Raw genomic sequence first — 20,888 nt, forward strand, 5'->3', positions numbered from 1 at the left:
TCCAAACAAATAACCAGGAAGATGGGCTAATCTGAGACAGTGACAGTACATTAAGTTTTCCACAAGCCCTGGCTTTTACAAAAGTGTCCTCAGGGCTGTTGAATGGTGCTATAGACTGAATTGTGTTCCCCTGCAAATTCATGTTGAAGCCCTACCCCCAGTGTGATTGTATTTGAAGATAGCACCTTTAGAGGGTGAGGCCCTCATGATGGGATTTGCATCTGTTATAAACCGAATTGTGTTCTCCCAAGATTCATGTTGAAGCTCTTAACTCCCAGTGTTGTGGTATTAGGAGGTGGGGCCCTTGAGAGTAACTGACTGATATGGTTTGGCTGTGTCCCCACCCAAATCTCAACTTGAATTCTATCTCCCAGAACTGCCATGTGTTGTGGGAGGGACCCAAGGGGAGGTAACTGAATCATAGGGGCCGGTCTTTCCTGTGCTATTCTCTGAGAGTGAGTAAGTCTCATGAGATCTGATGGGTTTATCGGGTTTCCGCTTTTGCTTCTTCCTCATTTTTCTCTTACCATAGCCATGTAAGAAGTGCCTTTTGCCTCTCACCTTGATTCTGAGGCCTCCCCAGCCATGTGGAACTGTAAGTCCAATTAAATCTCTTTTTTTCCCAGTCTTGGGTAAGTTTTTATCAGCAGCATGAAGACGGACTAATACAGTAAACTGGTACCAGTAGAGTGGGGTGTTGCTGAAAAGATACCCAAAACTGTGGAAGCGACTTCGGAACTGGGTAACAGGCAGAGGCTGGAACAGTTTGGAGGGCTCACAGGAAGACAGGAAAATGTGGGAAAGTTTGGAACCTCCTAGACACTTGTTGAATGGCTTTGACAAAAATGCTGATAGTGATATGAAAAGTAAGGTTCAGGCTGAGGCGGTCTCAGACAGAGATGAGGAACTTGTTGGGAACTGGAGCAAAGGTGACTCTTGCTATGTTTTAGCAAAGAGACTGGTGGCATTTTATCCCTGCCCTAGAGATTTGTGGAACTTTGAACTTGAGAGAGATGATTTAGGGTATCTGGCAGAAGAAATTTCTAAGGAGCAAAGCATTCAAAAGGTAACCTAGGTGCTGTTAAAAGCATTCCATTTTAAAAGGGAAACAGCATAAAGTTCAGAAAATTTGCAGCCTGATGATGCGATAGAAAAGAAAACCCCATTTTCTGAGAAGAAATTCATGCCGGCTGCAGAAATTTGCATAAGAAGCAAGGAGCCTAATGTTAATCCCCAAGACCATGGGGAAAATGTCTCCAGGCCATGTCAGAGACCTTCACAGCAGCCCCTCCCATCACAGGCCCAGAGGCCCAGGAGGAAAAGTGGTTTCATGGGCCAGGCCCAGTGTCCCCGTGCTGTGTGTAGCCTAGGGATTTGGTGCCGTGTCCAGCTGCTCTAGCCATGGCTGAAAGGGGCCAACGTAGAGCTTAGGCCGTGGCTTCAGAGGGTGGAAGCCCCAAGCCTTGGCAGCTTCCACATGGCATTGAGCCTGAGGGTACACAAAGTCAAGAACTGAGATTTGGGAACCTCCACCTAGATTTCAGAATATGTATGGAAACGTCTGGATGTCCAGGCAAAAGTTTGCTGCAGGGATGGGGCCCTCATGGAGAACCTCTGCTTGGGCAGTGCAGAAGGGAAATGTGGTGTTGGAGTCCCCATACAGAGTCCCTACTGGGGCACTGACTAGTGGGCCACCATCCTCCAGACCCCAGAATGGTAGATCCACTGATAGCTTGCACTGTGCACCTGGAAAAGCTGCAGACACTCAATGCCAGCCTGTGAAAGCAGCCAGGAGGGAGGCTATACCCTGCAAGGCCACAGAGGCGGAGCTGCCCAAGACCATGGGAACCCACCTCTTGCATCAGCATGACCTTGATGTGAGACATGGAGTCAAAGTAGATCATTTTGGAGCTTTAATAATTGACTGCCCTGCTGGATTTCAGACTTGCATGGGCCCTCTAACCCCTTTGTTTTGGCCAATTTCTCCCATTTGGAACAGCTATATTTACCCAATACCTGTACCTCCATTGTATCTAGGAAGTAACTAGCTTACTTTTGATTTTATACAGACTCATAGGCAGAAGAGACTTGCCTTGTCTCAGATGAGACTTTGGACTGTAGACTTTTGGGTTAATGCTGAAAGACTTTGGGGGGCTGTTGGGAAGGCATAATTGGTTTTGAAATGTGAGGACATGAGATTTAGAGGGGCCAGGGGCAGAATGATATGATTTGGTTGTGACCCCACCCAAATCTCAACTTGAATTGTATCTCCCAGAATTCCCATGTGTTGTGGGAGGGACCCAGGGGGAGGTAACTGAATCATGGGGGCTGGTCTTTCCTATGCTGTTCTCATTATAGTGAATTAACTCTCATGAGATCTGATGGGTTTATCAGGGGTTTCTGTTTTCTCTTCTTCCTCATTTTATTCTTGTCGCTGTCATGTAAGAAGTGCTTTTTGCCTGCCACCATGATTCTGAGTCCTCCCCAACCATGCAGAACTCTAAGTCCAATTAAACCTCTTTTTGTTCCCAGTTTCGGGTATGTCTTTATCAGCAGTGTGAAAATAGACTAATACACTGACTTTAGATGAGTTAATGAAGGTGGGGCCTCCATGATGGGATTACTGCCCTTATAAGAGGAAGAGACAGCAGAGGGCGGCCATTTGCAAGCCAGAAAAAAGCCCTCACAAGAACCCAACCATGCTGGCACTCCAATCACAGAACTTTAGCCTCCAAAACTGTGAAAAATAAATTTCTACTGTTTAATCCACGCAATCTATGGTAGTTTATTATGGCAGCCCAAGCAGACTAAGACAAAAGGAGAAGTAAAATGCACATACTTTGGACTGTCTTTATAAGTACCATTTGGCTAAAGGAAAAAGTTTCTCATAGGCAATTAATAAAAACCTATTTATTCTCACTGATGCCCCAGTACTAGAAGAACAACAGCTGTTTTAGAATTGGCCATAGCCTCATGAATGTGGGCTAATCATTTTTAAAGCTTGCTTAAACATTAGCGATGAGGATACAGATATAGCATAGTTGTTATAAGCATGGGATCTGGAATTGGAGAAACTTTCTGAACTTCTTCTTAGCTGTGTGATCTCTATCTGTAAAATGAAGAAAATACGGTTGCCTAACTGGGTTGTTAATGATGATTAAATAATAATTATCATACAAAGCCCTTAACACTGTTCCTGGAACATAAAGTGTGCTTAAGAAATTGAAAATAATATTGCTTAGGGATATTTCACGTTAGTACAGACACGTCCAGTGGCATTTCAAAAAAGGAAATCAATTTGCTTATGGCCAAGGTAAATTCAAGTAATTGGTTTAGACAAAGCTGACCCTTGGTCAATGGGAAGTATAGAAAATATATCTCTGGGCACTGAATTATTGTTTATCAGTGGCTTTCCCTGACACCTTTATGTTCCACAAGTTCTTCCTAGTTGAAAGCAGAGTCAAAGCAGCCATGTCCTCTAAATAAAGTGGCCACGTTAACAAGTATTTGATTCCATTTGGAGCTCTGGGATATAAAAATGCACAGAAAATGGCTCCAGAACCTCAAAATGCATGAAAATTGTCATAAAGATTGATTTTATTACATTCAATTTAAAAGTCTGTGAAAGGAATATTTTTTTCTTAACATGGACCAGGCCAGAATATCAACATTGAATACCTAGACTCTAAACATTTAAAAATTGAGCCATTTTTCTAAACCTTCCAAAATGTGCAGTTTTCTTTTAAGTTAAAAGAAAAGGTGGAAAGTGCCAAATAATCTCAGATGGGCCATTAGTCAAGTCCTCAGGGACGATTTTAACTTATAAGGATAAAACACCTGCAAACAGAAAATCATGCATTACAGAAAATGAAGCCTTTTGTATATGCAGCTGTGATTTACATCTGCACCAATGTCTAAATATAAGAAACTGATGTACTTTCTTACTTTTTAAAGCTTCTAGTACTTTTAGGAAACTCATGCAGCAATTTCTTACGATATTCTATCAATAATTCATGTAATCGATCTTCTTTCCTTTCACTTTCTTCAATGGTTTTTGTGGTTAGTTCTAAGAGCTCGGTGTTGGTCTGGAAAAGGCGGCAGGCATAGCATGTGGATTTAGCTGTCTCCATCTTGTCCCCAGTGAGCACCCAGACTTTCAGGCCTGCTGCATGCAGAGCTTCAATGGTCTCTGCAGCTTGATCTTGTAGCCTGGGAACACAAAAGAAACCTTGTGATCTTCTAAAATTCCTGACAAAGATTCTACAGGAAGGCTTATTAAAGATAATATTTTTATAATTCACAGCAATTCTAGAGTCCTGACACCTTATCACGGTTGACTTTCATATACATCCCCTACTCATTCTGAGTGTTGTCTCCGGCATAATTTTACTTACTAAAGCAAATTTCAAACAATGAGGTTCTGAAAAGTTTGTGACACCTTGGGTAACCGGTATCCAATGGCAGAATTGAGTGTCATCATTCTAAGCTAAAATGTTCAGAAACATTTGTACTCAATGTCACTTTAGCATGTTTCATTTTATGTTATATCTAACCATACCAATTAACATCACTTAACATCATTCAAAGTATAAAGGTCCAAACACTCTAATCAGTTGATGAGAGAAATTAGTGAATCCCTATCCTTGAGGAGCTTCAAGAACAGGAACATGGGTTTTCAAGATGGCTGACTAGGGAAATCAAATGCCAGTTGTCCTCATAAAAAAGATCAAAGTTATTGGTGAATGGACATCTTCTGAACTGAAAACTGCGAGAAGAGAGCCAGGACCTGTTGGAGAGCCCACAAGAGAAAGCTGGGATGCAGAAAAGGAAAGAAGCGAGAGTCTGGCAGACTGTCCCTTGAGGAACTCAAAGCCCCATGTAAAGGGTAGGTGGAAATGCTTCTCTGCTTCCCTCACCTTGTGACAATCTCCTGACCATCAAACTGCTGGGGAACCCCTCTGCTCTCCTTACCTAGGGCAATGCCATCAGTGGCAATATAGGAGCTTCGCAGGGACAGAGATCCGGGCGGCCAACTCATGCAGGCATGTCAGTACTCCCCTCAGACCCAAACTTAGAGGGCAGGAACCATTGTGTTTGTGCTGCTGTAGTGGGCCAATGCCCTACCTAGGGGAATCTCTGCCCTTGAGTTATCACACCATCAGATTCCCTGCAAATATACTCCAACCCGCTCTGACTTTGGCAAGCTCATGGGGATCAGTGAGTCCCCAGGGAGCTATGGGATCCCTGGAGATCTATCCCTCAGCATGGAGTGCCCCTAAGGGGGAGGTAAGCACAGCCTGCTAAGGGCCCTCCTGGGACAAAGGAAATGTGGGCACAGTGACAATCACTGAAGGGGGTAGCACTGAGGGCCAGGAACAGTCATGGAGAGGGGTCATTTCCCACTGTGCCCACCCCCTGTACACTGTTGTTGATGCAGCCAGCAGCAGTTCTTCCCGGTGGATGGTAGCACATATGTACCTGGAGAAACTTTTCACCTTTTTCGCACTGGCTCTACCCCTGCTGAAAATGAGCTCATGCCAATTGGGTTTTCACAAAGGGTGGGGCCCAACTCCAACTCCCTACCCAGAGCAGCAGCATCCCAGCAACAGACAGGTAAGCTGCAGAGTTGTCTGCTCTCAACTTGGGGGAAAGGCTTGGCCAAAGCTCATTTTGGTGGCAACCATCAGAGAGATGTATCCATGGTCTGCAGCTACACTGTGACTAGGAACCAAAGGATAAAGTCTACACGAACTGAAGATTGTGAGCTCTACGACAGGGGCATAATGGAGAAGCGGATCATGTTCCTACCTGCACAGGATGAGGAGCTGGTGCACCCCTCCTTGTTCCTTTCCCCAAGACCGAGCATACCCCAACCTGATCTCCAACCCCTGCCACCATCCTTCCCTCAGGGTAGGTGCTTCCACTCATCATCTCCCAGAGAAGAACTGACTCTTACTCTTAAACTCCACCTACCAGACTGAAGCCTGAACTGCACCACCAAATAAATAACTTGCTGCCAGAAGGGCTTAGTGCTAGTACACATGCTAAGCTTTCTGACACCTCCACACCCTTAGCCCTGCGGGAGGCAGTGTGTCGGCCCTTGCATCCAATACATCACTACAGCAAATAGCATCTGAGAAAGCCACTGCACTGAAGCTATCCACAACCAAGGAAACCATACAGAGCCTTGGCCCGTCGAAAGCACCCAGAAACAAAGCCAAACAATCATACACAACATATACCACAGTCATATCCTCAAGGGAAAAAAGAATTAAAAAATAAGAAATGTCTCATCCAAACTACAGCAAATTCAAAAATAAGAAGCAACAGATCCCTCAGATGAGAAGGAATCAGTGTAAGAACTCTGGCAGTACAAAAAGCTGGGGTGTCTTGACACACACAAAGGATTGTACTACCTCTGTAATAATACAGGCTAACCAGAATGAAAAGTCTGAAATGACAGATAAGGAATTCAAAATATGGATTGCAAGGCAACTCAACGAGATCCAAGAGAAAGTTGAAACTCAACACAAAGAAACCAGAAAAATGATTCAGGATATGAAAGATAAGGATAGCTATAATAAAACAAACCAATTAGAACACCTGGAATTGAAAAATTCACTAAAGCAATTTCAAAATACAGCTGGAAGCTGTAACAATAGACTAGACCAAGCAGAAGAAAGAATTGCAGAGCTTGAAGAGCAGTCTTTCAAATTAACCCAGTCAGATAAAAAAAAAAAAATTTCAACATGAGCAAAGTCTTTGAGAAATATGGGATTATGTAAAGCAACAAAATCTGTAACTTCTTGGCATTTCTGAGAGAAAAGAAGAAAAAAAGGCAACATGGAAAATATATTTGGGGAACAATTCAGGAAAATTTCTTGAACCTTGCTAGAGGTCAACATCCAGATACAAGAAATTCAGAGAACAACCGTGATATGCTACACAAGATGACCATCGCCTAGGCATATAGTCATCAGACTACCCAAGGTTAACAAGAAAAAAAAAACCTTAAAAGCAGCTAGATAAAAAGGACAAATTACCTATAAATGAAATCCCATCAGACTAATAGTGAATTTCTCAGCAGAAATCTTAGAAGCCAGAAGATTGGGGATGTAGTTTTGGCCTTTTTTTTTTTTTAAGAGACAAAAATCTCAATCTGTCACCTAAAGTGTAGCAGTGGTGCAGTCATGGCTCACTGTAACTTCTGGGCTCAAGCAATCCTCCCACCTCAGCCTCCCAAGCAGCTGGGACTACAAGCACATGTCACCATGCCTACTTATCTAAAAAAAAAAATTTTTGTAGAGATGGGGTCTCACTATGCTGCCCAGGCTGGCTGTGAGCTCCCAGGTTCAAGTGTTCCTCCCACCTCAACCTCTCAAAGCACTGGATTACAGGTATAAGCCACCATACCTGGCCTTTAGCCTTCTTAAAGAAAAACAACTGCAGCCAATAATTCTATATCCTGCTAAACTAAGCTTCTTAAATTAAGGAAAAATAAAGTTTTCCCCAGACAAGCAAATGCTATGCGGATCTGTCACCACCAAACCTATCCTATAAGAAATGCTTAAAGGAGCTCTAAACACGGAAACAAACGGATGATATTTGCTACTATAAAAGCATATGTTAGTAGAAAGTTAACAGATCCTATAAAGCAATTAAATACTTGAGACTACCAAAACAACTAGCTAACAACACTAAGACAGGAACAAAACCTCACATATCAATATTAACCTTGAATGTAAATGGCCTAAATGCTCCACTTAAAAGACATAGATTGGCACAATGAATACAAAAATACCATCTGTTAGGCAGGGCGTGGTGGCTCACACCTGTAATCCTAGCACTTAAGGAAGCTGAGGCAGGAGGATCACCTGACGTCATGAGTTTGAGACCAGCCTGGCCAACATGGTGAAACTCCGTCTCTACTAAAACTACAAAAATTAGCTGAGTGTGGTGGCAGGCACCTGTAGTCCCAGCTACTCAGGAGGCTGAGGCAGAAGAATGATTTGAACCCAGGAGGCGAAGTTGCAGTGAGCCAGGATCGCGCCGCTGCACTCTAGCCTGGGCAACAGAGTGAGACTCTACCTCAAAAACTTCAACAGACCCATCTCAGGCGTAATGATGACCACAAGCTAAATCTAAAGGGATGGAGAAAGCTCTATCATGCAAATAGAAAACAAAAAGGAGCAGGGTTTGATCTTCCTGTATCAGATAAAACAGGCTTTAAACCAACAACAGTAAATAAAAAGACAAAGCGGGAATTACATAATGAAAAGGGATTCAATTCAACAAGATTTAACTAGCCTAAATATACACAGACCCAACATCAGAGTGCCTAGATTGATAAAACAATCATCCCTAGACCTAAGGAAAGAGATAGAGAGCCATATAATAATATTGGGGGATTTTAAGACCCCAATGATAGCACAAGACAGATTATCGAGGCAGAAAACTAACAAAGAAACTCTGGACTTACATTGGACTCTTGACCAAATGGACCTAATAGACATTTACAAAACACTCTACTCAACAACTGCAGAACATACATTTTTCTCATCTGTGCATGAACATTCTCTAAAATTGATCACATGCTTGGTCATAAAGCAAGTCTCCTGAAATTCAAAACTCAAAATCGTATCAAGCATCTTCTCAGAACAGAGTGAAATAAAATTAGAAATCAATACCAAGGGGAACTCTCAAGACCACATCAGTACATATAAACTGAACAACTTGCTCCTGAATAACTTTTGAGTAAACAATGAAATTAAGGCAGAAACCAAAAAACAATTTTGAAACAAAAGAAAATAGAGACACAATATACCAAAAATTATGGGATATGTCAAAAGCAGTGTTAAGAGGAAAGTTTATAGCACTAATTGCCTACATCAAAAAGGCAGAAAAATCTCAAATGAACAACCTAATGTCACACCTAAAGGAACTAGAAAAACCAGAACAAACCAGACCCAAAGCTAACAGAGGAGTAACAAAGATTGTAGCAGAACTAAAGTAAATTGAGACCAAAAAAATCATACAAAGGATCAATGTAACAAAAATGAAAAACAAACAGATCAGTAGCTAAATTAACCAAGAAAAAGAGAGGATTAAAATAAGCACAATCAGAAATGACAAAGGTGACATCACAACTGATACCACAGAAATACAAAAGATCCTCAGAGACTATTATGAACATATCTACGAGCACAAACTGGAAAACACAAACGAAATGGATAAATTCCTGGAAACATACAACCTCCCAACATTGAACCAGAAGGAAAAAGAAACCCTAAACAAGCTATGAAACTGAATCAGTAATAACAAATCTACTAATCAAAAAAACCCAGGACCAGAGAGATTAACAGCAGAATTCTATGAGATGTATATAAAGAAGAGTTGGTACCAATCTTACTAAAACTACTCCAAGAAAAAACAATGAAGTGGGATTCCTCCATAACTCATTCTACGAAACTAGTATCATCCTAAAATAAAAATTTGGCAAGGACACAATAAAAAAAGAAAACTATAGGCCATTATTCATGATGAACATAGATGTAAAAATCCTCAACAAAATACTAGCAAACTGAAACCAGCAGCACATCAGAAAGATAACTCATCATGATCAAATGGGTTTTATTCCTGGGATGCAAGGACGGCTTAACATATGCAAATCAATAAATATAATTCACCACATACATAAAATTAAAACAAAAATTATATGATCATCCCAATAGATGCAGAAAAAATATTCAATAAAATTTGACATACCTTGATGATAAAAAAAAAAGCCCTGAGAACAAACTAGGCATCAAAGAAACATACCTCAAAATAATAAGAACCCTACATGCAAACCCACAGCCAACACCATACTCAATGTGCAAAAGTTGAATGCATTTCCCCTAAAAACTGGAACAAGACAGGGATATCCACTCTTACCACTCCTATTTAACAGAGTACTGGAAGTCCTAGCCAGAGCCATCAGGCAAGATTGCTGGAATACTACGCAGCCATAAGAAAAGTGAAATCATGTCCTTTGCAGCAACATGGATGCAGCTGGAGGCCACTATCCTAAGTGAAATAACTCAGAGGCAGAAAATCAAATACCACATGTTCTTACTTATAAGTGGGAGCTAATCAATAAGTACACATGGACATAAAAATGGAAATAACAGACAATGGGGACTCCAAAAGGGGGAAGACAGGAGGGAAGCAAGGGTTGAAAAACCACTCATTGAGTATTATGTTAATATCTTAGGTGATGGGATCAATGGAAGCCCAAACCCCAGCATTACACAATATAACCACATAACGAACCTGCACGTGTACTACCTGAATGTATAACTCCGACCCACCCTCCAAAAAAACAGGAATGCCGATCATCCTGAATGAGAATTTAATTATAATTCTTAAAGGCGAGGAGAGAAAAACGATACTTTCCTCTGGGTTTCTTTTGGCCACAGAATAACAATGAAATTAGACTAAATGAATTTCATTAGAGTTTCAATACCTTTTAATGTGACTAAATATATGTTTGTAACTTTTTAAGTCTCATAATTTTCATATATAATATTTAGAAAATTCCAAAAATATTAAGAATTTAAAACTTATTATTTCAAGCAGATCAATGGCAGTGTCCTGCAATCAAGTCTGAAAAAGGTCAGCCTGTAAGTGAAAAGCATATTATTTTAAAGTATGCAGGCCAGGCACGGCAGCTCATGCCTATAATCCCAATACTTTCGGAGGTCAAGGCAGATTATTTGAGGCCAGGAGTTCAAGACCAGCCTGGCCAACATGGTGAAACCCCGCCTCTACTAAAAATACGCAAATTAGCTGGGTGTGGTGGCATATGCCTGTAATTCCAGCTAGCTACTCCAGTGGCTGAGGCGTGAGAATCACTTGAACCCAGAAGGCAGAGGTTGCAGTGAGCCGAGATTGTGCCACTGCACTCCAGCCTGGGTGGCAGAGCAAGACTCTGTCTCAAAAAAAAATAAATAAATAAAAATAAAAATAAAATAAAATAAATAAAGTATGCAAAAACATACTCTGGTCTGTTGAACCAGGTTAGATTAAGCTCTCATGTTGTTCACTCTACCTTAAATTTCCTTTCAGCTCACCTATCTCTCAAAATCTTACCCCTTTGTCTAGGCACCAGCTCAAACAATGGCTATAGTACCCTTCCCTACATATGTCAAGACTATTTGATAATATGTGCATAAATATATGGATAGCTTAGTAAATATTCAAAAGACCTGAGTGAAAACTGATTCATTCTTCTAGGTTACGTGAATTTACCTTAAAAATCATTCCTACTGGCTGGGCGTGGTGGCTCACGCCTGTAATCCTAGCACTTTGGGAGGCTGAGGCGGACGGATCACGAGGTCAGGAGATCGAAACCATCCTGGCTAACACGGTGAAACCCCGTCTCTACTAAAAATACAAAAAATTAGCTGGGCGTGGTGGTGGGCGCCTGTAGTCCCAGCTACCCTGGAGGCTGAGGCAGGAGAATGGCGTAAACCTGGGAGGTGGAGCTGGCAGTGAGCCGAGACCGCGCCACTGCACTCCAGCCTGGGCAACAGAGCGACACTCCGTCTCAAAAAAAAAAAAAATTAATTAAAAAAAAAAAATCATTCCTACTAACAGCTCAAAATCTGGTGTAATTTTTCATACTTGCTATAATAAATAAATCTTTAAGCCCACTTAAACAATAAAACTAAAGATTTCAAACTTTGAGATTAAATTACTAATCTGGGGCAGATCACACCCAAAACACTGGTCATTAAAATAATAAGAGTATCATTTTCCAGTTACTTGTCTTCAACTGCAGTGGCTCCAATTAAATTCATGTTTGTCTCAATATCATCGAAAACTTTTTCCATTTTTTCTTCTCTGTCTTGTAAGGCCATTTTTGCCTCTATGAGCTGTCTGTTAATTCTTTCATAATCATCCGGAGCAATTTCTTTGAAGGCTACACAGAGTGTCCGATACCCATCCTAGGAGTAAAGTAGGAGACCTGTAGTTATTCTAATAATAATTGGAAAAAAACACACACACACACACACACACACACACTCTGTAAATACTCTTGCTTTAGCAATATGTACAAGAGAAATTTTGACACATATTTAGTTTGAAAAAATGAAGAAATTACAACTGAAAAGTAACATTCAATTAGGTTCAGAAAAAGGAAGTAACAGTTCTTTTAACAAAGGTTGTTGAAAAGTCTTTAAGCCTACAAATTCTGACCTGAAACTTGCTCCAGGAAAATGTTTTATATTAAGATAAAGTAATATTATCAAAACCCCAAATACAAAACATAGACCACAAAAATAAGCTAAAATGTATTTAAACTGTCATTTAAACAGAAATCCAATAAACATAGTCATCTTCAGCATTTCTCTGCTTACTTATTGGTGGGGAAAGGAGTATAGGCTCACCATTGCATTACGTTCCACATGGACTTTAGTTAACTCAATTTCATGATTTTGCACTCTGGGAAAAACTGCCGAGTCTGCTCCTTTACAAAAGAGAAGTATGTCTCCTAAAATAAAGAACCATAGTACTTGACTTAGAATTTTAAGGCTGGTATTGTGGTTTTAGTAAGAGTACCTTTTAAAGCGGTCTCTCTCACCCAAGTGTTGTATATTCTGAGCACGCCTTGCAATACTCACCTAAATGGAATGAGAAATCTTGGCCTTTAGTCTGTCAGAAAGGCATGTACCACCTCTTCAAGGTCATTATGAACACAATTAATAAGCCAGAGTTTACAACAGGCACCTCTGTTAAAATATACTTCCTCCCACCAATTCATGGAGGGCTGGGCTTGTGTCAAGGAGCTGCATCTGAATTTCTTCTGAAAATGTATGCCAGGTGCAGTGGCTCACGCCTGTAATCCCAGCATTGTGGGAGGCTGAAGTGGGAGGGTCACTTAAGCTCAGGAGTTCAAGACCAGCCTGGGCAACATAGGGAGACCCTGACTCTACTAAAAATTAAAAAATTAGCTGGGCATGGTGGTACACACCTATAGATCCAACTACGCTGGATGCTGAGGTGGAAGGATTGCTTGAGCCCAGGATGTCAAGGCTGCAGTGAGCTATAATCTTGCCACTCCAGCCTAGATGACAGAGTAATACCGTGTCTTAAAAAAAATAAATAAATGCAGTGAAGCCATGGCCTAGAGCACACATATGGCATCTACAGATGTCAAGAAGAAAGCTCAAGCTCAAACAAGCTGAAATAATTTTGAATAAACTATATTAACTAGCTTCTAAAACAATGGCTTGATAGTTTTTACTGATGAGAATAGCTTTGTAGAATGCTGGTATAATTGCAGCTTTAGATCACTTCACACACCCAGGAAATATTCACAGTTGTGCACTGAGACAGACACTTTATCCTTATAAGGGAAACAACTGAGGTCAACAAATTAAAAAGTGTAGCTCTGAGGTCAATGACCTTTGTAGACCAGTTCCACAGACATTTCACCATTTGCTGTAGAACATGTGGACGTGCACACATAAGAATAGCAAGTATTTGAAATGTTGTGGTTTTTTTTTTCATTTATTCTTACACATCCAAAGTGTATTTTAAAATTCACAAAACAAACTCCATGGTCACTTATTAAAATCAATTTCATGACTTTGCAATCACACCACAAAGTATGATATGTTCCCCCAAGGATCTGTCTGTATCCTCCCATTCTCACATTAAGGAATTTAGAAAATTTAATAGTAAAAAGTAAATTACTGGGAAATAAATCAAAAATTTTTAGAAAACAAACCACCTCGGCACACCACACACACACGGATCTGAGAGCCTTCGAATAAAGCAGGAGTGCTCACCCATGGGTCTTGCAGAATCTGAGCAGAAGGCAAACCACCATGGTGCCTCCAAAGACATGAGGGAGCCCAGGATTACGGTACCAGTTCCCCTGCAAAGGGCAAGCTTTACTCTGCTCAACAAAGAACCTGAGCTCTGGAGTGAAACTGCAATGCCATTTCCCAGAAACCAGGCCCTTAGTCCTCTCTACCTCACCTGTTTCCAGGGAGTGTCAAGCAGTAGGGGAACCAGGAAGGTCAGTGAGGGATACAAGCAACTCCCTATACTCAAGGATTCTGCTGCTAGTAATCCCAAACCATCCAACTATGCTGGGTGGCTGCATGTAAACATTACTGGTAGACTGGTCAGTACCCTGAACCATATAAAAGTCATCCTTTCAGTTCCTGTTCAAACACCCAGGGCAGAGGGATATGGTTCTGCTACCAAGAAGAGGCACACCCTGTCATAACAAGGGTTCTATCAACTAACAATTTGGTAAATAGAACATCTGTGCTTAAAAAAATACATGAAGGCATATGCAAAAGCTACTGCTTTGCATGACTTTCACTAATCCTACACTACTACATGAAATGATTCTCTTTCCCAAAAGAGTGAATCAACCAATAAGCCTACAAATGAACAAAGTGAAAAATTCAAGCTTTTCAGACATGTACCTTCTTGAGTCTTCACAATTACACTCATACGTCGCCGGACGGCATCAAAGTTTAAGGTGTGAAGAAGTTCATATCTTTAAGAGAAATGAGCAAAGTAAAAAACCTAGAATATACTGAGAAAAATAAAGCACAACAGAAATATGTTAAGATATTTAAACATCTTAAATCAACAGACAGTTATCCTCTTTCCATGAGGGTCACTAGTTGTGTGCACAACTGGTACTTTCCTTTGTCTCAGAATTTCTCTGAACATAGAACATGCTGTCAGAGGACACCAGTGTTAGTTAAGGGGTATTTATAGCCCCTCACTATATTACTTAAAATGGTAAGGAGAATGACCACATAAAAATGGAGGATAAAGAGCTGTCACACCAAGCCATATTTGGAGGGGTCTAGAAACAGTCCCACTCTGCCAATTATTTTAGCAGCATTTATGTATGGAGTGCCAGGCACAGTGCTAGGTGCTGGGGAATAGAGGTGAATCTGCCTGAGTCCCTTCCCTTATGCGGGTCACCATATGATAAGGGAGACAGAGCATAATGAGATAACTACCCTTCTAGTTTCTCAAATACTGTAATAAAGGCACTTACAGGAAAGATATAAGAACACAGAAGGAAGTCATCTGAAAGGAGGTTTCCTGGAAGAGGACATGCCTGAGCTGGGTTCTGCAAGGGTAATATGATGAAGAAAGGGGGCCATGGCATTCTGAGTAGAGGGAATGGGCACGGCAGCATGAGAGCACACGGCCCATGGAAGACTTTAAGTAGTTCACCAACGCCCAAAAAACTCATTGATAGGGGAATAGTAAGAGATAAAGCAAGAAAGGTAAGCAGGGGCTGGAAACACATCTTTGTGAGCCATTTCTGGAATTTGGGATTGTAATGTAAGAGCAAAAGAAAGCCAATAAAAGGGTTTAAACAGTGGAATGACATGATGAGATTGATCAAATGTGTGTGTGGGTGGCTAAACTAATCAATGGAGAGATACAGAAGAGTTAAAATAAGAGTTGGTTATTAGAAAAAGTGAGAGGAAATATTTCCTTGAAAATAAACAACTAGTATTTTTTAAAAAAGTATTTACTATATAGCTTGTTTTGGTGGGAGTGAGGGGGTCATTAGTCTTGCGGGAGTATATGTATAAGACATCTAACACGGCATCTGGTTTGCTGTTGGCCAGATGGGTGCACTGTTGCAGATGGGCTATAATCTAAACTCTGACAATGACCCTGGGTCCCTGTCAGTCAGACCAAGAACCTTCCTCTGGGCTTCTATGAATCTCTCTCCAAAGGGGTGCATTACCCAAGTACCTGTAAACGTATTACAGGTTTCTGAGATGGGTCTCAGGAGATTCTAGGGGCCAGAATGAAAATCAGATAACATAATTATATTTCGAGTTCAGATAAAGAAATTCAAATTAATCACAGAGCCTAATTAAAATCCACCATTAAGATAAGGTGGCTTTGTTCATTAGGGTCTTTGTGGCAAAAGAGGAAATGTGAAGACACTGGAGCAACAGAGTGCTTGCCCTGAGGCTCACACCTGAACATTCCGAACAAAACAAGGCTTCTGGTTTACAGCAAAGCTGCCTTTATCGGCTGGGCTTGCAATCCCAGAGTGATTGCTTGGACACTAGATAGAAGGTTTCACATATATTCACTGATTTTTCCTGTAGCATGTGTTAGAGACCTGAAATGGCATCTAAATTTGAGAAACATTCCAGGCAAACTCTCATTCTGGCTACTGGGCCCAGACGTGAACCAGATTGGAATTTCCACCTCAAACTCCAGTTTCTGCCATTCTATGTAACATGGCTTCTACCCCAACTATATTTACATAAAACTCTGAACTGGGAGAGCAGAGTCCTGTATTTTTAGTGGCATCATTTCCTTTGCTGCCCTGCCTGAATCCACTTAAATTTGACTATAGGGTTAAGAAATGACAAACATCAAACACAGAGCTACTTACTCTTCTATTTCTTTTCTTTGGTTCTCTACTCTCATATATCCATTTCGATTTCCTAAAAATGTGAACCCGTACCTATCAAAAACAATAAAGAAGACCTTGTGTATCTCTAAAGAATGATTAATTCTTTTATTATTTTTTTTTTTGAGATAGAGTCTCGCTCTGTTGCCCAGGCTGGAGTGCAGTGGCGCGATCTCAGCTCACTGCAACCTTCACCTCCCAGTTTCAAGCGATTCTCCTGCCTCAACCTCCTGAGTAGCTGAGATTACAGGCGTGTGTCACCACACCCGGCTGATTTTTGTATTTTTAGTAGAGACAGAGTTTCACCATGTTGGCCAGGCTGGTCTTGAACTCCTGACCTCAAGTGATCTACCCACCTTGGCCTCCCAAAGTGCTGGGATTACAGGCGTGAGCCACCGCACCTGGTCTAAAATGATTACTTTCAATGGGGTAACTCATGCTTGTTTATGCTTTTCTTCTCTTTCATCTGATCTCAACATATAACTGTACTTTCTTTTCCTGGATAAGTTGATAACAGAGAAAGTCAATGCCCAGCCACAATTATTGTAACCAAGGGAGAGACAATTTGGGTTTCTGATTCTACGGCTAACACACTGGGTGACCTTTTAGCCACTTAATTATCTTGAACCTCATGGGTAAAACTGGACTTTCGGTTCTCAAATGATGTCAAAATTGCTGGGAGCACCTCAGAAATAATATGTGTTGTACAAAAAGTGGCCACTGTTATGTTATTTGCAAAACATAGTATGAACATTCAGACTTCTGGCTGGCATGCATAAATAGTAAGGCAAGTAATACCTACATGTAACTATTTTCTTTTTAGTCTTAACTGGTTAGGTGTGGGAATTTTCCACAAATTTTTGGCTAAAGCAGTCATGTTTTTTATTAAATAATAGGAGATGTATGTGCTAAGGTCACTGAAGCAAACGGAAAAAAACAAATCACTTCTGTCCTCCTGTGATTTCACTTTCTTAGGAGATAAGAAAGTATACTTTACTTTTTAGCTCCTTTCACCAAAGCTATTTCATCTGGTGAAGAGGAGATATAGGTTAATTCAGCTGATTCTGTAGCTCCATCAACAGCATCGTTTGTTTTGATTTCTACAGTATGACATAAACACAAGGCACGTAGAAACAGCTCTTCTCGATTCTGTGGAACAGCAACAAAATAACGATTATTATTTTTAATTTGATCACCCGGTAACTAGGCAGTGAATGGAGAAAATATATTAATGTGAGAGAATGTTATAGCTTCTAACAAACTTAGTAGCAGATACGTATAAATTCTTAACACTCAAATCAGCTATATATTCTCCTAGTACTTAATAAGAGTTCCTGGTTCTCAGCTAGCATACCCTATAGGCTGTGTTAACTCATTAAGGTTATTGTGGCACCACCTAAGCCAAAGCAGTGACTTCTTCATGGCCTAAAAAACTTCATTCAGTATCTAATTCACAATCTAGCAATAGCTCAAGTGTAGGGAGACTCTGGTTAATTTAATGCCTAGACACTCCTGAAACTTTAATCATTTGAACAGACATCATTCTTGGAGGAGCTTACATTTTAAAAGACAAAGCACAAAAAATTATGATCATACAGACAAGCAAGCTTTTACCCAAATGTCATCTCCCACAATTCTCTTTACTTGTAAATTCTACTCATTTACAAATTTCAGAAGTGTCAGTAAAACAAGAAAGGTGAAGCCAACAATAGTTATTCTAAAGTCACTGGGCACAGTGGCTCATGCCTGTAATCCCAGCACTTTGGGGGACTGAGGGTGGTGGATTACCTGAGGTCAGGAGTTTGAGACCAGCCTGACCAACATGGTGAAACTCCATCTCTACTAAAAATACAAAAAAATTAGCCAGGCATGGTGGCGGGCGCCTGTAATCCCAGCTACTCGGGAGGCTGAGGCAAGAGAATCGCTTGAACCTGGGAAGCGGAGGTTGCAGTGAGCTGACATCACGCCACGGCACTCCAGCCTAGGCAACAGAGTGAGACTCCATCTCAAAAAAAAAAAAAAAAAAAACACACACACACACAAAAGTCTATGTCATGTGTCCACCTAAAAATTATTTTCTACTATGGAATGTTAACATGTATACACAGATTGGTTTCTTATATAAAACAATAATGCAAATGCACCTTATCTGCTTTGTCAAAATATGTTAAAGGTCCATCAGTTTGAGATAATCCATCAACCTCTTGAGTTACACCTTTATATTTGTGGCCATCTATGCAGCATTCAATGAATTCCATGCTGTTTTCAGTGAGTGTTCCAGTCTTATCTGTAAATACATAATCCACCTAAAACAAGGACACAAACATACATTGTTAGTTTCTTCAGTGTGACTAATTTTTGGTTTGCTGTAACGCAAAGCTATTTTCATATCCATAGGAAATTGCCCCTTCTAAGACTTCTTGTCAAATGTCAGGGAATTATAGAGACAATATTACCAAAGAAATGAGGAATAAATGAGTATTTTTAAAGACACTAAAATGGTATCACATGTCTAAGGTAGATCTACTCAAATGTAAAAGATGAATAGAAAAAAATGTGACTATTGGCCAGGCACGGTGGCTTATGCCTGTAGTCCCAGCACTTTGGGAGGCTGAGGCAGGAGGACTGCTTGAGCTCAGGAGTTCAAGACCAGCCTGGCCAACATGGTGAAACCCCGTCTCTACTAAAAATACAAAAATTAGCTGGGTGTGGTGGCACACACCTGTAATCCCAGCTACTTGGGAGACTGAGGCACAAGAATTGCTTGAATCCAGGAGACAAAGGTTGCAGTGAGCTGAGATCACATCACTACACTCCAACCTGGGTGACAGAGTGAGACTCTGTCTCAGGAAAAAAAAGTGACTATTTTATCAAACTAAGAACGCTTCTCATGTAAGTTAACCTTTAAAGACAGGGTCTCACTCTGTCACTCAGGCTGGAATGCAGTAGCCATTATAGCTCACTGTAACCTCAAACTTCTCGGCTCAAGCAATCCTCCCACCTCAGCCTCCCAAGTAGCTGGGACCACAGGCACGCACCACCACACCAGGCTAATTATTCTGTAATTTTTGTAGAGACAGCATCTCACTATGTTGCCCAGGCTGGTCCCATACTCTTGTGCTCAAGCCTTGGCCTCCCAAAGTGTTGGGATTATAGGCATGAGCCACCATGCCCAGCCAGTTAACCTGTTTGATGTAAAGAAGTTACATAAGTCAATTTTTCAAGTGGGAAGTAAGACTATACTGACCACTTATTTCTCTCTCTCTCTCTCTCACTCACACACACACACAAACACACTCTTACACTTTGTGGGCTAGTACGTACATTACCCATTAAAAATTTTTTCCCAATAAATTAAATGGGATGTTAACAAAATAAAACAGAAACTGATGAAGGTTTTTTCCCCCTTTTAAAAGTAAAATTTTCTATAAAAATACTGAATTAAAATAAAATGCACCACATCATATAATATACATAAGAATTAATAACAACATTAACAGTTACCTAATTGGAAGATACAGTATAGGTCAGTAGTGATCAAAACCATAACTGAAATTTCTTTCTTTTTACTATACATATTTTGAAAATACTCAAGTTTCCAAATTTAGAAAAAAAGCAGATAAAGTATAACACAAGTATATTTTCATAAATAATGGAAAATATAAGCCAAGAAATAAATTTGCCACTAAGATAAATCATTTTGAGCATTTCTATTTTATCTCAGTTTTTATCTCTTCTATTTTTAACATCTGGCTTTTGGAAACCCACAATTTTATCCTCGTTTTGGCAATTTATGCTTAAATAGTTAAAATTATGGGCTGATAGGAACAAGCATAAGCACAAGATTAAGGTTTTTATTATGTAAGGGAGAAAGAGATGAACTACAGCAGTAGTTGCTTTCTAATTATTTTTCAAAGCTTTTCACGGTAGCAGCACTGGCACAAATATAGCATTCCAATCTTTCTTTTTTCTGTTAAGCCAGCCAAGTTTGAACTCTCTCTTTAAATTAATCCAAGTGGTATTACTTGTGTATCATTTAGATTCTTCCAGTTTAAATGAAATTCTTTGGGGCTTTTTTCTGATCAAAATTATTAACCTTTATTTTTCCCTGAAGGGTGTCCTGGGTTATTTCATCTCCTGCACTTGGATGAGCATTAGAATCTCTTTTGTTAGTGTTGAAGATTGTGGCTTTTTAAGTACAATTTATTCACCTATATCAAACAGTTTGGGCAGTATGAATCTGGATACATTGAATCTCACAGGTATATGCCTATAAATTATACCCAAATGCAGTAATTATCAAACTGTAGAATGCATCACATGTACTTGGAGGTCTTGTTAAAACTCAGATCACTGCTCTATCACCAGAGTTTCTCAATCAGTCGGTCAGAGGTAGGACCAGATAATTTACACTTCTAAG

At 40.3% G+C, this 20,888-nt stretch overlaps 1 protein-coding gene across 9 annotated transcripts in view; it reads right to left on the bottom strand.

Annotated features, from left to right (window-relative positions):
* Nucleotides 1–20,888, bottom strand: part of ATP11C (ATPase phospholipid transporting 11C) — a 206,476-nt gene that overhangs the window by 44,569 nt on the left and 141,019 nt on the right. For all 9 annotated transcript variants that reach the window (XM_063721043.1, XM_024240892.3, XM_063721042.1 and 6 more), the window contains 7 exons: nucleotides 18,613–18,774; nucleotides 17,466–17,617; nucleotides 16,451–16,522; nucleotides 14,487–14,560; nucleotides 12,432–12,535; nucleotides 11,806–11,987; nucleotides 3,946–4,209 (listed from right to left, as the gene is read on the bottom strand). In XM_063721043.1, the coding sequence (XP_063577113.1) occupies nucleotides 3,946–4,209; nucleotides 11,806–11,987; nucleotides 12,432–12,535; nucleotides 14,487–14,560; nucleotides 16,451–16,522; nucleotides 17,466–17,617; nucleotides 18,613–18,774 (1,010 nt within the window). The remainder of the gene's footprint in view (nucleotides 1–3,945; nucleotides 4,210–11,805; nucleotides 11,988–12,431; nucleotides 12,536–14,486; nucleotides 14,561–16,450; nucleotides 16,523–17,465; nucleotides 17,618–18,612; nucleotides 18,775–20,888) is intronic.

This window comes from Pongo abelii, chromosome X (genome assembly GCF_028885655.2).
Source record: "Pongo abelii isolate AG06213 chromosome X, NHGRI_mPonAbe1-v2.0_pri, whole genome shotgun sequence".
Classification (NCBI taxonomy): domain Eukaryota; kingdom Metazoa; phylum Chordata; class Mammalia; order Primates; family Hominidae; genus Pongo; species Pongo abelii.